Here is a 16314-nt window from a genome sequence, read left to right as displayed (position 1 = left end):
TTTTCTATTTCGACTCCTGTCACTGCATTCAACAGAGGTATGAGACGCAAACAAAGTCGATTATTATTCTAATGACAGTTTTCGCTAGTTCTCACATAGCCCCGACCATTTCCATGCGTTCTAATAAATAATTTTGTTAATTAATTATTTTTCAAAATTTTTTTCTCTTGCCGTCGGCACCGCATTCGCGAGAGATAAAGTGCAAACAATTTCGATTATTTTTTGACAGTTCTCAATAGTTTTCGCATAGTTCCGACTTATTCCATGCGTTTTAATAACAATTCCGTCAATTAATTATTTTTTAACAATTTTCCATTCCGACTCCCGTCGGAATCTGTTTGCACCTCATACCTCTGTTGAATGCAGTGACAGGAGTCGACATGGAAAATTGTTTAAAAATAATTAATTAACGGAATTGTTATTAAAACGCATAAAATAGATCAAAACTGTGCGAGAACTATTGAGAACTGTCAAAAAAAAGTGATCGAAACTGTTTGCACTTTGCGCGTCTCGCGAATACTGTGCCGACGGCAGGAGAAAAAAATTTTTAAAAATAATTAAATAACAAAATTATTTATTACAACGCATGGAAATGGTCGGGACTATGTGAAAACTAGCAAAAACTGTCATTAGAATAATGATCGACTTTGTTTAAATCTTATACCTCTGTTGAATGCCGTGACAGGAGTCGAAATAGAAAATTGTTAAAAAATAATTAATTGACGGAATTGTTATTAAAACGCATGAAATAGGTCGAAACTGTGCGAGAACTATTGAAAACTGTCAGAAAAGTGATCGAAACTGTTTGCACTTTACGCGTCTCGCGAATACTGTGCCGACGGTAAGAGAAAAAATTTCGATCATTATTCTAACAACAGTTTTCACTAGTTCTCACATAGCCGGACCATTTCCATGCGTTTTAATAACAATTCCGTCAATTAATTATTTTTTAACAATTTTCTATTTCGACTCCTGTCACTGCATTCAACAGAGGTATGAGATGCAAACAAAGTCGATTATTATTCTAATGACAGTTTTCGCTAGTTCTCACATAGCCCCGACCATTTCCATGCGTTCTAATAAATAATTTTGTTAATTAATTATTTTTCAAAATTTTTTTCTCTTACCGTCGGCACCGCATTCGCGAGAGATAAAGTGCAAACAATTTCGATTATTTTTTGACAGTTCTCAATAGTTTTCGCATAGTTCCAACATATTCCATGCGTTTTAATAACAATTCCGTCAATTAATTATTTTTTAACAATTTTCCATTCCGACTCCCGTCGGAATCTGTTTGCACCTCATACCTCTGTTGAATGCAGTGACAGGAGTCGAAATGGAAAATTGTTTAAAAATAATTAATTAACGGAATTGTTATTAAAACGCATAAAATAGATCAAAACTGTGCGAGAACTATTGAGAACTGTTAAAAAAAAGTGATCGAAACTGTTTGCACTTTGCGCGTCTCGCGAATACTGTGCCGACGGCAGGAGAAAAAAATTTTTTAAAATAATTAAATAACAAAATTATTTATTACAACGCATGGAAATGGTCGGGGCTATGTGAGAAATAACGAAAACTGTCGTAGGAATAATAATCGACTCTGTTTGCATCTCATACCTCTGTTGAATGCAGTGACAGGAGTCGAAATAGAAAATTGTTAAAAAATAATTAATTGGCGGAATTGTTATTAAAACGCATGAAATAGATCGAAACTGTGCGAGAACTATTAAAAACTGTCAGAAAACTGATCGAAACTGTTTGCACTTTACGCGTCTCGCGAATACTGTGCTGACGGTAAGAGAAAAAATTTCGATCATTATTCTAACAACAGTTTTCGCTAGTTCTCACATAGCCGGACCATTTCCATGCGTTTTAATAACAATTCCGTCAATTAATTATTTTTTAACAATTTTCTATTTCGACTCCTGTCACTGCATTCAACAGAGGTATGAGATGCAAACAAAGTCGATTATTATTCTAATGACAGTTTTCGCTAGTTCTCACATAGCCCCGACCATTTCCATGCGTTCTAATAAATAATTTTGTTAATTAATTATTTTTCAAAATTTTTTTCTCTTGCCGTCGGCACCGCATTCGCGAGAGATAAAGTGCAAACAATTTCGATTATTTTTTGACAGTGCTCAATAGTTTTCGCATAGTTCCAACATATTCCATGCGTTTTAATAACAATTCCGTCAATTAATTATTTTTTAACAATTTTCCATTCCGACTCCCGTCGGAATCTGTTTGCACCTCATACCTCTGTTGAATGCAGTGACAGGAGTCGACATGGAAAATTGTTTAAAAATAATTAATTAACGGAATTGTTATTAAAACGCATAAAATAGATCGAAACTGTGCGAGAACTATTGAAAACTGTCAAAAAAAAGTGATCGAAACTGTTTGCACTTTGCGCGTCTCGCGAATACTGTGCCGACGGCAGGAGAAAAAAATTTTTTAAAATAATTAAATAACAAAATTATTTATTACAACGCATGGAAATGGTCGGGACTATGTGAAAACTAGCAAAAACTGTCATTAGAATAATGATCGACTTTGTTTAAATCTTATACCTCTGTTGAATGCCGTGACAGGAGTCGAAATAGAAAATTGTTAAAAAATAATTAATTGACGGAATTGTTATTAAAACGCATGAAATAGGTCGAAACTGTGCGAGAACTATTGAAAACTGTCAGAAAAGTGATCGAAACTGTTTGCACTTTACGCGTCTCGCGAATACTGTGCCGACGGTAAGAGAAAAAATTTCGATCATTATTCTAACAACAGTTTTCACTAGTTCTCACATAGCCGGACCATTTCCATGCGTTTTAATAACAATTCCGTCAATTAATTATTTTTTAACAATTTTCTATTTCGACTCCTGTCACTGCATTCAACAGAGGTATGAGATGCAAACAAAGTCGATTATTATTCTAATGACAGTTTTCGCTAGTTCTCACATAGCCCCGACCATTTCCATGCGTTCTAATAAATAATTTTGTTAATTAATTATTTTTCAAAATTTTTTTCTCTTGCCGTCGGCACCGCATTCGCGAGAGATAAAGTGCAAACAATTTCGATTATTTTTTGACAGTGCTCAATAGTTTTCGCATAGTTCCGACTTATTCCATGCGTTTTAATAACAATTCCGTCAATTAATTATTTTTTAACAATTTTCCATTCCGACTCCCGTCGGAATCTGTTTGCACCTCATACCTCTGCTGAATGCAGTGACAGGAGTCGGAATGGAAAATTGTTAAAAAATAATTAATTGAGGAATTGTTATTAAAACGCATGAAATAGGTTAAAACTATTGAGAACTGTTAAAAAAGTGATCGAAACTGTTTGCACTTTGCGCGTCTCGCGAATGCGGTGCCGACGGTCGGAATAAAATATGTTGAAAAATATTTAATTAATAAAATTAATTAATAAAACAAATGGAATAAGTCGGAACTGTGCGAGAACTATTGAGAACTGTAAAAAAAATAACCGAAATTGTTTGGACTTCATGCCTCTCGCGAATGCGGTGTCGACGGTCAGAATAAAATATGTTGAAAAATAATTAAATGAGGAAACTGTTAGTAAAATGTGTACCCCGGGGCCATGCGCCATTATCTAGAACATTATATCCCATCAAATAGTCGAAAGATTTTGTTACTCGCATGATTGCGAGTGTAAAATTTTAAGGTCGCGAGTATGCAAGTAAAAAAATTTTTCAACTATCTGTTGGACTATAATGTACTAGATAACAAGATGATGGCGCGCTGTGGACGGGCAGACAAAAGTATTACTAAAATAATGTACTTACTGCTCTCGTTCGCAGCGGTCCACAGCGATCGTCCTGAAGCAGAGAGGGAGGCAACGGCGAAGATAATCCTGAAGCAGCGAGGAAGGTAATGACGATGCACTTCACACCACACACACACACAACACACACACTCACACACGCACACACACGAGGCGATCGCGATATTCTTTTTCGATAGACGAGCAGCGTACATGTTCACTCCCGAAGCTTCGCGACACAACTGAGCCACCGACCCCCTCTCGTCAGGCAACTGAGCTCAGTCCGCGCGGACTGCCCAGAACCGTCGAAGCGTTTGAAAGAATAGTAGGCGGAGCTAGTAGCTGATTGGCTACCGTGAGTCGCCGGACTCGGGATTTCACAAGAAAGGAGAGACAATCGCTTCTTGGAAATCGTGGAGGGGACGATTTCCAAGAAGTTTCCGCTTCGATGCTTGGGATAATCGTTTCTCAGAAATCGTCGAGGGGACTGGAGCCTCGCTTTTTTTCGACGACGAAAAAAACCTCAGACAAACATGCCGGAGCCTCGACGATTTCCGAGAAACGATTGTCTGAAGCATCGAAGCGGAAGCCTCGCTTTTTTTCGACGACGAAAAAAACCTCGGACTTGCCGGAGCCTCGACGATTTCCGAGAAACGATTGTCTGAAGCATCGAGGCGGAAGCCTCGCTTTTTTTTGATGACGGAAAAAACTTCGGACAAGCGTTTGCACTTAAAATCAAATAGGCCAAATGCAATTTTCGAGGAATCCTAGTCAATCACTATTTTCGTTCACATGAAAAAAAATTTACTTACAATTAAAACTTAAAACAGTAGTATGATGCGTGATGTCACGAAACGAAACCCGAAAAAAGCGCAAAGAATCGCACGTCGAGGCACATTAAACAGAAGTAAAGCAATTCGCTCCCAGAGTTTTGTATCTCTGTATGATTGCGTGTATCGAGATATTCCTATCGAACGTATCCCCTTCGAGCAAACTCTTTGCTCGAACGCGAACACTTCACTCGAAACCGAAAGTAAACGCATGATGCCGCGCTTTACACATGAATACGACCTCTGTCATGTACGATCTCACATGGCTCGCGTATTGTTTGCTAGGACGACGGCACTCTCAACACAACACCGTACTTGCGCACAATGAATTCTGAACACGCGAGACACGCACGGAGTTGACAGAGCGTCCGACCCATGGACATAGGAATATAGGGACGGAGTATAACGTTGTAGGGCAGAAGCCATTGAGAAGAAACTGACTGTGCCTACTTTTGATTGGTTATTATTTGGCGCAAGCTCAGCGTAAAAATATCAATGTAACACAACGTGACATTTAAAAAATAAATAAAAGATAAATAGGTTAATTACGTTGTGTCAGGGTTTTGTCAAATAGTAAGCGTCACTTACTTAATAAACTTGTACTTTTTAAAGAGCAATAAATGTTACTTATTAAATATAATTAATAATGATATTTGTTACCATACATTTAATAAATATATCCCTCATTGGATCCAAATTTCTAAATGCAATTCCAAAGATATATCTCAGGGGCTCGATTCTTGAGCTTATTCGCAAGAGAAATGTATTTGCAAACTTTGTTTTTATAGAAAAATTGGAAATTTATTGACTATCGTATGGCTTTTAATAAACTTGCAACTTTAATTTTCTGTTCCAGCGGATATTTGCGTATACACATTTTTTTTGCGAATGAATTTAAAAATCGAGCCCTAATAAGTAAATGTCCAAAATATTTCAACAAGATATTAATAAGATATTTTATGTCATAATATTACATATTAGCTATGTATATTTGTTAAGGTTTTGTATTTATATAGACAACAATAAATATTTAAAATATTAAATATTGTGTAGTAATTCGACTAAACTTTTATAATTTGTATTTTATTTTACATTATAGCATGTATATAAAACTAATTAAAAATTTATTTATAATAAATATTTGATAACGTAGAGAATAAAGTAAATAATTTCATAATCCAATAGCACTCAACAATGTTACTAGATTCATATTTGTGTAACAAATAAATAACAGTTTCAAATTAATCTGTATTTTTTTTTTCAAAATAGTAACATTAAGCATGCGCAGAATTATAACCAATCAAATTTAGGCACAGTATCGTGGCGGACTGCCCCTGTATTTTAGCTTCATTCCCCTCGTCCTTCAACCAAGCTTATACCAGAGAGGAACCTGAGAACGGTCACCGCGGCCTTTTTCGTGCGACCGATATTTGACTAGCATCAGCGCCAAACGTGGATGTAAAGTCTGTTTTACATTAATTGCAAGCAGCTAGTTGCGACTTGCGACATCCAATAGGCGCTTAGTTTCTAGTTAAAGCTCGACATTTATTGGGTGTTGCAAATTGCAACTGGCGACTGCAATTAATGTAGAACGGGCTTTACATCCACGTTTGGCGCTGATGCTAGTCAAATATTGGTCGCACGAAAAAAGCCGCGGTGGCCGCTCTCAGGTTTCTCTCTGCTTATACTCTGTCCCTATATTCCTATGTCCATGGTCCATGGTCCGACCGTCTGACCGGCGCTGGACCGCGGAGCAAGTCACGTACGCTGCTGCCGCCACCATGTTGCTCCGCGCTCCAGCGCCGGTCGGACGCATCGGACGTTCTGTTGACTCCGTGCGTGTTCGCGTCTCTTCAGAATTCATTGTGCGCAGGTACGGTGTTGTGTCGAGAGTCGTCGCGCTAGCAAACGATACGCGAGCCATGCAAGATCTTCCGTAACAGAGACAGTATTCATGTGTAAAGGCAAACGCGGCATCGTGCGTTTGCCTTCGGTTCCAAGTGAAGTGTTCGCGTGCACATTCGAGCAAAGTTTAAAGAGGATACGATAGAATTCGATAGAATATCGCGAGTGCCAATTGAAGTGCTATTAGTACTCGTGCGAGTATACGAAATTCTCGAAACGATCAATTTGTCTCCGTTAGTTGTATCGCGGCGCGTAATTTTCACTCAAATGGTTTTCTCACCGCTTTCCTCGGCCTGCGTTTCCACGAGGTTACGTGACGTCACGCCACTTTCGTGCCATGTTGATTTTCGTTCCGGGTAAGTTTTCGTATGCGCGTATTCGCTCGAAGAGAGTACGCATTCACGTATTTTTTCAAATGTAACGGTCGTGCCAAGTGAAATTCTCGCGCGCGGTTTACGTTTTACTTGTGTGTGATATATTATTCGTAATAACGGGAGTGCCGAATAAAGTATCGGGCGATCGTTATTAATGTGCGGTTCGATTCGAAATAGCAGGATGATGTCAGCAGAAAGCGGCATCCATGGAGCGACTCGGTATTAAATATACTATTTTTTCAAGTGATACATTTCTTTACTTGTTTTTGTGTTTGAATTTAGGAATAATATTTACCAAATTTTCAGAATCAAAATCGGGAAAGGAATATAGCAGTAGCAACAGCAGCATCAGCAGCAGGAGCAGCGACAGCGATCGGTGAGTGAATTTTTATCAAATCAATTAATTGAATTTATATCATGTATATGTGGTATTGCACATTTATAGAATACGATTATGCACATTTGCATAAAACAGATTTAAAATATAAATGCATATAATTGTAAAATTTACGGGTATAGCATGAAACAGAACCAAATAAACGTAGACATGGCATAGAAGGGACCCAAAAAGTCATACACATTAATTTATACCTACGGGATTCATAGATATTTGATTACATAGTTCAATGTGCACATTTTGTGCACGTAGAAGCGCTGATGGATGAAAACATCTAAAACGATGCGATAACCGCTCTCAGGTTCCTCTCTGGTATAAGTTTTATAATTATAAAAACTTTTTTTTTTCTAAAAATATAATTTTTTTAATGCGCACACTTCAAAAAGTGTAGTTCAAGACACTGCAGATGGTCGAGGAGTAAGGTGAATTAGATAGACAATAAAATTGACTGAATTGATTATTCGTCTTTGTCTATCTTACGCACACCTTTAGCACACCTTTAGTACAGAAGAGAACCACAAAATCGTGAGCATTACCTATGGAATTTATTGGCATTGGCTACGTAGTTCAATGGCCACCTTATATATATATAGGGATACTCCATAATCAACCGAAACAGCTGAATAGTGGTCATGCATGGTCGCTCTCTCAGTCTACTTTCTGTGTACAGTTGTACTAAAATGGCGTTAGTACACACAGAATTTCTTTAAGCAGTGTTACATTTGCGGTTCCGCAGATAATTATTTCTTTTTTTTTGTTCTCGTGTTATTTACATATATGTGTAATTGACGTTCATATTTGATTATCTATATTTAATGCATATAATCTCAATCGTATCGTGAAGTATCCGTTTTGTCCCGTGGGCATAACATACCAATAAAAAGCGCGTTTTTGACATTTTTTGACATCTTTGTTAACAAAATGAAGAAATCTCAAAACCTTAAAATGAAAAAATATGAGATCCTGAAGCATATCGGCGAAGGTTCTTTTGGACAAGTGTATAAAGCAAGAAAGCGTTCAGATGGTGAAATTGTGGCCTTCAAGATGATAAGAAAGGTATGTTAACTACGAAACAAAAGAGATTTATAAATAACTTAATTTTGCTTCATAACTAACACATCGATATACTTACTTTACAGTGTGGCAGATCGTACAAAGAGCTCAAGAGTTTGCGTCAAGAATGTGAGATTCAACGTTATCTGCGGCATCCAAATATCATACAGATGATAGATTCGTTTGAAACAGAAAATGAAGTATGTGAAAAGTATTACGTAAGTGAAATATATTTCTTGAAATGTATTCTGTAAAATGTCTGATTTAGATCATAGTTGTAACAGAATATGCAGATAAGGAATTATATGATATACTAGCCAAGGAGGGTAGATTGTCCGAGGAAAGGGCACAAGTAATTGCTTGTGATTTGGTATCTGCACTCTATTATTTACATTCAAATCGTGTGATGCACAGGTTTGTAATTACAATTAAAAAAACTTGAAATATAGGATTACTATATTAATCAATGAATAAATAAAGGCATTTTGATACAATTATATTTTTAAGTAAAAAGTGATAATTAAAAAATGTGTATCAAATTTTAAATATTTAAAAAAGATTTTAAAAAATTAAAAAAGTATCATTTAATTTGTAATTGACTGTTTTTAAGTCTTATTAATTTTTAATATTTTTCTGAACAATTATTTATTGGTGGTTATTCAGAGTGATACATTTTATATAGGCTAAACTTACTTAAATTGTACCTCTATTTAAATCATACCGTAAATATGATTTGATTGGAAAGATTTTTATAATATCCTTAGTAATATAAAATGTAAACAGTGTTATTAATTATATTGCCAAAAAGAGATACATACTATTAAAGTAGTAAAGGTTGTAATTTATTGTACATCTATTACTTTTATTGTATGATTTAGGTATAGGTACAATTTAAGCAAGTTTATCCTGTATATACAATCACATATATATATAAACACATATTATGCAAGTTTATCCTGTATAACAATCACATATTAATAAATATTGTAATATTATAAGAAAATTTGTATACATACATATACAATAATAATAATTACATTAATCTTATTAGAGATCTTAAACCACAAAATGTTCTTTTGGAAGCAAATGGTATAGCTAAATTATGTGACTTTGGATTTGCTCGTAGTATGAGCACTGGTACTCATGTTCTAACATCAATTAAGGGTACACCATTGTACATGGCACCTGAACTTATTGAGGAGTGTCCTTATGACCATAATGCTGATTTATGGTGAATACACAGTACATGAATATTTTATACATATATTATTTTTACAATTTACATATATATAACAAATATATTAAAAAATTAACTATTCTTTAGGTCTTTAGGTTGTATTATTTATGAATTAGTGGTGGGTGCTCCACCATTTCAAACTAACTCAATATTACACTTGGTTAAATTAATCAGATTTGAAGCAATAAAGTGGCCCGATTTTATCTCTCCAACTTGCAAGAGTTTCTTGCAGGTAAAAATATTGTGATATTTATTGTATATAACACTTTTTTATAATTAATTATTGTAATTGTAGTTAATGATTAATATGGGGTAGGATTATATAGAAATTTATTAATATAAAAAAATAGATATAACTATGTCTTTGAATATGAATACTATATAACAGTAAATTATCACAATTTTACTAAGCTGTTCTAATTTTAATTTTAGGGTTTACTTCAGAAAGATCCTTCACAACGATTAACTTGGCCAGCTCTTCTTGAACATCCATTTGTCAAAGATCGAATTATAACTGAAATAGGTGGCACCGTACCTACTTCATTTACAAATCCGCTATCTGCAAGCCAAGCGAGAGCAAAGCAGCAACAATTACAAAATATAGCAATGCGTACTGCAAATCAATCAAAGTATAATATTAATTTCAATTATTTCTTTGAAGAAAAAGATATGTATACACATGAATAACTAAATTTTTTATGTAGGGTTGTGGAGAAAGCAATAAAAAAATTACAAGAACAAGAGAGAAGACATTATGAATATCAAAAACGAACATGTATTTCTCAACCAGGTTATTTGATGTCACCTGCTTATTGTCACCATATGATAAACCACTGTCAAGTGTTACGTCGCAGCGAACCAAGTGGCACTGATTCCAGCGCTAGTATTGATGTACTCTTAGGAAATCTCAGCCTCAGAGCATCTTTGAGAAGCGATCTTTTAGCTGCAGATCACGCTTTATGTCAGAATGATTGTCCGCATAGCGCAAACGTGCAGCACAGTTTCCCAATTCTAGACGATCACTCGAAGCCTGTTCAAACACAAACGGATGACAGCCATTCCGTACGACAGTTGAATAAGGAAATGTATCACGCTAATGCCCAAGGTGATGGAATCAATGTAGGTCAACAAATAGAAAAATCTTTACACGTAGATCAAATTATGCATGGCGATGGTGATGGCAAACAAAGTTGCTTGAGCATTGATTACGAACAGGAATTCGGTGAGAAGAACTTGATTAAAAAACAGACTAGATTGCCAGATTGGGATCCGAGGGCGGTTGAAAGACCTATTGAAAACGAAGAATGGATTGCGTTTTTACAGAGATCAATGGAAGAAATTATGGAAGGTGAAATTGACTCATTACTACAACAAAATTGTGTTTCGGTGTTTGTTTCTCCTTTAAGAAATCCGGCAGCCGGTTGTCGCGTTGTCGAATATGTAACTTGTTTATTATCTCTGCCGTTTACCGTGTCAATTAGCAAAGAGAATCTAAAAAAAATCGAACAAGTTTATTTAGACGTGAGAGTAGTACCAAATCTCGTTTACGCTATAAAACTATTGATGTTGCAACGTTCCGATAATGAATTAAATGCGATAAATACAATGAATACGGGGACGAGATCAGCATCTTCTTTATCTGCTGACGAACTTCAAGCACTCGAATGCGCCATGTTAGTTCTTTGTAGATTGGTTTATATTGAGAATCAATTTCTCGTGCAATTTTGCGACGCTATTTACATCGTGAATGGAATGCCACTTCTACAGCAACTGCTAGCTTTAGAAAAAAGAAAGGCAAGAGTCGTTGCAGATCTCATTGCTATTTTAAATAACGTCCTACGATCACAACCTGAGAATGCTGAACTTGTGGAACAAGTTGTGTTACGTACAAAAACTGCAGGTGAGTCAATTGTAAAATATTTTTTTGCATTACATTGTAATTTTAATGATTTTACTTGAAATTTCTTGAAGGAGCTTCAGTGGAGCAGCTCAATAAACTTCTCAGTCACCGACAAACTATCTTACGAGCAAGGACATGTATTATGATTAGATTGTTAGGAAGATTTTGCTGCAGAGCATTACAACAGGTCTGGAATAAGTCATTAAGAGATCTCGTGGAAGGTTTAATTGAGGATGAAGATGAATATGTTCGACAAGTAAGTTTTTTAATCATTATTACATTACATGTTTATGGGATTTTGTACAATATTATTTTAGGCGGCTGAGGATGCTGTAAATGAATTGAAACAATTAACTTATTACAATTAGAAAAATTTGTGCCTTAAGAAATAAGCAGATTGTTAGGGGCCAGTTTTTAATACCATTGTTGCTCAAAAAGTTTAATATAATCTTTTAAGATTAAATACTTTATTTTTTAACAGACTGATTATGAATTACAGTTAAGAAATGAAATATTTGTGATATTTTTATAAATTTACTTATAAAATAATAAATGTATTTTAATCTAAAAATGTGAAAATGTATAGATATTTGCTGATATATCCATGCTATTATTTTAGAATTTGATTATTTATTTAATAATGTAAATTTTTAATCGAATATCCACTCTAGAGAAGCTTCCTCGACAGAATCAAAAGAGCTGCTACCGTTTCCTTCTGGTTCACGATCGCCACATTGCTCTTTATACATTGCTTGTACTTTGGCTACGTCCTTTTTACTGAGTCCATCTCGCTGACCAAGTTGCACCTTGTCTTTCTACGAAATAGCATAAACATCGAAATCAATACGAATATTGCAATTGCGCGTGATTATTACCTTCGGCGTAATAGTAGGTTCTCCATTCCTAGAAAACGCGTGGGAGCTGTAGTGCATGACACTCTTATAATCATAGCCGATACCATAATCGGTGACAGTACGATTGTTATACTTATTGAAGTTATGCTCCTTACCTGCAAAAGTTTATTAAAATTTTATTCATGCATTGTACAAGAGCGTCCATCTTAAGACTACATCAGTTGACATCGTTTTATCTCGGATATAAGTAGCGTTGAAGTGTCGTTCAATAAATGGCGTTCAAAAATCGCTATTTTTTAAACATTCGGAAAAATAATTATAATAATAAATACATATTCTTACGTATAGAAGAGATAAGAAACAAATAAGAAATTAATATAAATTGATGTAAATTATTACGTAATGGTAATATTATTAACATAAACGGTCCACTGGATTTCTGTACTTGGATCCGGACACTTACCAAAAACTTATTATTAATCTCATACAAATATTTTTTTATTATAATATTTAAATTTAATTATAATTATTATTTAAAGATTACAATTAAATTTTAATATTATAACGAAAAAGCATTTGAAACTAATAATGAGTTTTTGTTTAAACATTTGGATGTAGGAAATTGTTCGATTACTAGGTCGTTTACCAAATCTTTATCTTACTAATCTTTCTAGATCTTTATCTATTTTATACCCGATTTGATGTTCTCCCAATGTATGGTAACCCATTCATCTCGATCGGCGGCACTCTGTTGATGATAAAAACCCAAGGCATGCATAAGCTCATGAACAATAACACCATGATGAACACATCCTGGATTCTGTAGATTTAAAACCTGCCCGTGACCATGACGACCTACCAAGGACCAGCATCCTGACTTTTTCGATTGTATTGTCACGTAATCATCGTCTGTATCTTTGTAAGGTCGAAAACGCAAACAAGTTTTTTCATGATACTCTTGCATAGCTTCTTTGATTAATTCAATTTGGTCCCTATCTGTGAATGTTAATAATTAGAAGAAATTAAATTTTTCAAATTAAGAATAAATCTTTACATATATATAACAAATTACTAACGGTCAATTTCAACATAGTTTAACATTGATCTGATTTTAAAAAAGTTTTTTTACCTTCTAATTCTACTTTTGGTAAGAGCGATGCAAATAATATATATAATCTAAGGTAGAAATTAATATTAGCAATGTTGCATGTAAATCTAGAGGTAATTTTTTTGTATGACATCTGTAATTATAATTCTAAATAATGATAATATTATTTGTTATCGCGATTATAATGGAAACTAAAGAAAAAAATTACCAAAATCATCTTCTTGTATGAAATAAGGCACGACACCGCCAGGCCATCGTGTTGAAGCGTCTAGAAGACCATTTTTCCACGATGGACTATCCGGATGAATCATTATATCACCTTCATGTAAACCGCTCAATTCCCAAACATTTTGTAGATCATTCGGACTCCAGTATTTTATGCTATTAGCTGCAAGAGAAACAAGAAAACACTAACGTTAGATTTTTAATCATTATGCTCTTACAAGTAAAACGATTTCACTGACGATGAGTAAAATCAATTTTTATTTTAAAATTGAAATAGCTGCAAAATTGAAATTGTTAGAAATTAATTTACCAATTTCCTCGTGATTATGCTCACTGTCGAAAACTCCATCGAACCGTGGCTTAGGCGGTATGGAATGACCATGAGACCCACGGTGACTTTTGGCTGATAATCCCGAACCAAGACCGAATGCTGCGAATAATAAGATTATTTGTGTTGAAACCATTGCGTCTGTTCTGAATAGAGCACTGCTCATTGTTAGTCTGACACTGCAAGATTCCTTTCCTTTCCTTATATACGAAACCCTTATCCATAGCACGCTCACTAGCGGAACTTTTTTAGACATTAGATATGCAAATACGAAGTTTATCTTAGGGGGTTTGTGTAAGAGTCGCGCAGCTCCGGAATGTGGACGTTTCTGTCTTTTTTTCTCAGTTTTTCTTCAATTCGACTTCTTTGGTACGTATTATATTCTTTAGTATTATGTTAACGTTAGTTTTGGTTCTCGATCAGTGGCGTCAATAATTATTGTCATATTTTTCTGTTGTCTATCGGTTTGAAAACTATTTAGGTCGAAAATACAAATTATAATCGCGGACATAGCCTGAATATAAATTGGACAGCTTATCTTCTCGTTGACTGTTGCGACCCAATAGCGCCAGAAAATAGGTCTCGTGGCAAGCTCCGGTAGAATTATCATGATAAGTTATTGTGGTGTACATTGAATGCTTTGCATAAAGGAAGCTAGGTATACACGAAGCAAATATAAATGAAGACCGTTTCCATAAATGAAGATTATCTCCATATATACAAAAGAAAATTGTAAATACTTTTTTATGGAAACATATTTTTAATTGAATAATTTTGTGATTAAGCTTTCGCTTAAAATTTAGTACGGATTAAAGATAAATTATGATCTAAGATTAGAAATAAAATAAAGTAAATTTGCACTCTAATTTTTGCCATTCTGCCTTATTCTAAAAATCTTTTCAATATTCTATTTAATATTTAATATTTATTATTTAATCTAATTTGCATTAGCACACGAATAGATTTGTTGTTTACCATCTTCTAGCAATTTATTTGATTTTATTTATGTCAATTTAATATGTAGTATTATATCTCAAATACTACATATTAAATTGACAAGTGAGTATCAAATACTCAATTAATAAATAGCTAAAATTGTTAATAAAGTTTTTTTCTTCTAAAATAATTTATAAAAAAGAATTATCTGCAATAAATTCGAAATACAGAGGAGTAAATATTTTTAGCCGTGTTTCATATCCAAGTTTTCTGTACAATTTTTACTTTTTACATAAGTGCAGCTATACAGAAGGTTCTTTGTCTCTGACTAACATATGTAATTATGAAAAAATATGGCATGAGTTTTTTCTCTTCTGACTCGTTCGGCAGATTATTTATCGCCATTCTGAAAACGAGTAACACGACAGATTTCGATAAAGCAACGCCGAGAAAAAGGCGCCTGATAGGATCTCCGGCCTCGAGGCGACGACGATTCACGGATGTGGGTCAAAATGATTCGGTAGCCGGCCGCGTAATTCAGTACATCGGTATATTATCTCTGAATCGTTCCGTGCCTTTCCCTCCGGATCCCTTCGCCGCCATGTCCGAGACCTGTCCGCAGCCTCCGTCTCTTTACTTGGCACACTCGAGGCGAGAAAAAGAGGCGTACAATTATAACAGCACGGAATTAACGATAGCAACTTCATGATCATGTGCGTCAAACGCTGATGCACAAAATGGTCTAGTAATTTTTATCTTGTAATAGAGTAAATATTAGACATGTATTAGATATGTATCGTGATCATTGGTAATAATCGCAATACATATCTAATATTTACTCTATTACAAGTTAAAAATTACTAGAAATGTTATCTTAACGTGAAGAATATACAAAATACAGCACTCTTATTTTTAAATAAACACAGAAAATTAAATACTTGAATAAAAAATGAATACTACGCAAAATAATTTTGGCGTAGATCAATAGTTATTTTTAATTTAAAAAGTTACTTAAAATTTTAACAGTCGATTCCTCAAAATATTATCAATTCTGTTTATCGCACTTGTGTTTTTAAACTGTTTTGAATAATTATTATACTTATTATAGTATTATACGTGTTACATATAATATTCCTATTTAATTAATAAGAATATCTATTTGATTTTTATAATATTTAATAATGTAATTGAACATTAATGAACACTATTTTTCAAATTAGATAAATATGATCTAAAATCACAGAAACTAAACTCGTACAAAGTAAAGATATTTATGCACTATATCTCTCTCATTTCTAATTATGTTGTATATTCTTTTATTATTTAAGTATTCTGTTATTATTTAATGTAATTTGCATATACATTAATAAATTTGCCG

General features: G+C 34.2%; 2 protein-coding genes across 3 annotated transcripts; one reads left to right on the top strand and one right to left on the bottom strand.

Annotated features, from left to right (window-relative positions):
* The first annotated feature begins 7619 nt into the window (after positions 1-7619).
* LOC105827860 (serine/threonine-protein kinase fused) lies at positions 7620-12064 on the top strand. 2 transcript variants are annotated; one of them, XM_012666047.3, is made up of 9 exons: positions 7621-8351; positions 8435-8548; positions 8617-8762; positions 9400-9579; positions 9673-9817; positions 10018-10214; positions 10290-11485; positions 11557-11741; positions 11803-12064. In XM_012666047.3, the coding sequence occupies exons 1-9, from the start codon at positions 8217-8219 to the stop codon at positions 11851-11853; spliced, it is 2349 nt and encodes a 782-aa protein (XP_012521501.1). In that variant the 5' UTR covers positions 7621-8216; the 3' UTR covers positions 11854-12064. The 2 variants fall into 2 exon arrangements, with proteins under 2 accessions (XP_012521500.1, XP_012521501.1); XM_012666046.3 differs by having other exon boundaries at positions 7620-8351; positions 11557-12064.
* A 128-nt stretch (positions 12065-12192) lies between these two features.
* On the bottom strand, positions 12193-15860 carry LOC105827859 (astacin). The gene is made up of 4 exons (XM_036285551.1): positions 13983-15860; positions 13656-13835; positions 13033-13335; positions 12193-12494 (listed from the first exon to the last, which is right to left on the bottom strand). Exons 1-4 carry the CDS (start codon positions 14254-14256, stop codon positions 12301-12303), a joined length of 951 nt encoding a protein of 316 aa, XP_036141444.1. The 5' UTR covers positions 14257-15860; the 3' UTR covers positions 12193-12300.
* Between the last annotated feature and the right edge of the window lie 454 nt (positions 15861-16314).

The sequence above is a fragment of the Monomorium pharaonis genome, chromosome 4 (genome assembly GCF_013373865.1).
Source record: "Monomorium pharaonis isolate MP-MQ-018 chromosome 4, ASM1337386v2, whole genome shotgun sequence".
NCBI lineage: Eukaryota > Metazoa > Arthropoda > Insecta > Hymenoptera > Formicidae > Monomorium > Monomorium pharaonis.
The sequence above is the reverse complement of the archived record's forward strand: the minus strand, read 5'-3'. Positions and strand labels throughout refer to the sequence as shown.

What these genes read in the sequence shown, in the direction of transcription:
- LOC105827859 (XM_036285551.1), bottom strand. Translation starts at nt 14,256, where the DNA reads ATGTCTAAAAAAGTTCCGCTAGTGAGCGTGCTATGGATAAGGGTTTCG. An exon ending in GCATAATCACGAGGAAATTG is followed by an intron (nt 13,836 to 13,982) that starts GTAAATTAATTT and finishes TTTCTCTTGCAG; the next exon opens with CTAATAGCATAAAATACTGG. An exon ending in CATACAAGAAGATGATTTTG is followed by an intron (nt 13,336 to 13,655) that starts GTAATTTTTTTC and finishes TAACATTCACAG; the next exon opens with ATAGGGACCAAATTGAATTA.
- LOC105827860 (XM_012666046.3), top strand. Translation starts at nt 8,217, where the DNA reads ATGAAGAAATCTCAAAACCTTAAAATGAAAAAATATGAGATCCTGAAG. An exon ending in CGTACTGCAAATCAATCAAA is followed by an intron (nt 10,215 to 10,289) that starts GTATAATATTAA and finishes TTTTTTATGTAG; the next exon opens with GGTTGTGGAGAAAGCAATAA. An exon ending in GTTACGTACAAAAACTGCAG is followed by an intron (nt 11,486 to 11,556) that starts GTGAGTCAATTG and finishes AATTTCTTGAAG; the next exon opens with GAGCTTCAGTGGAGCAGCTC.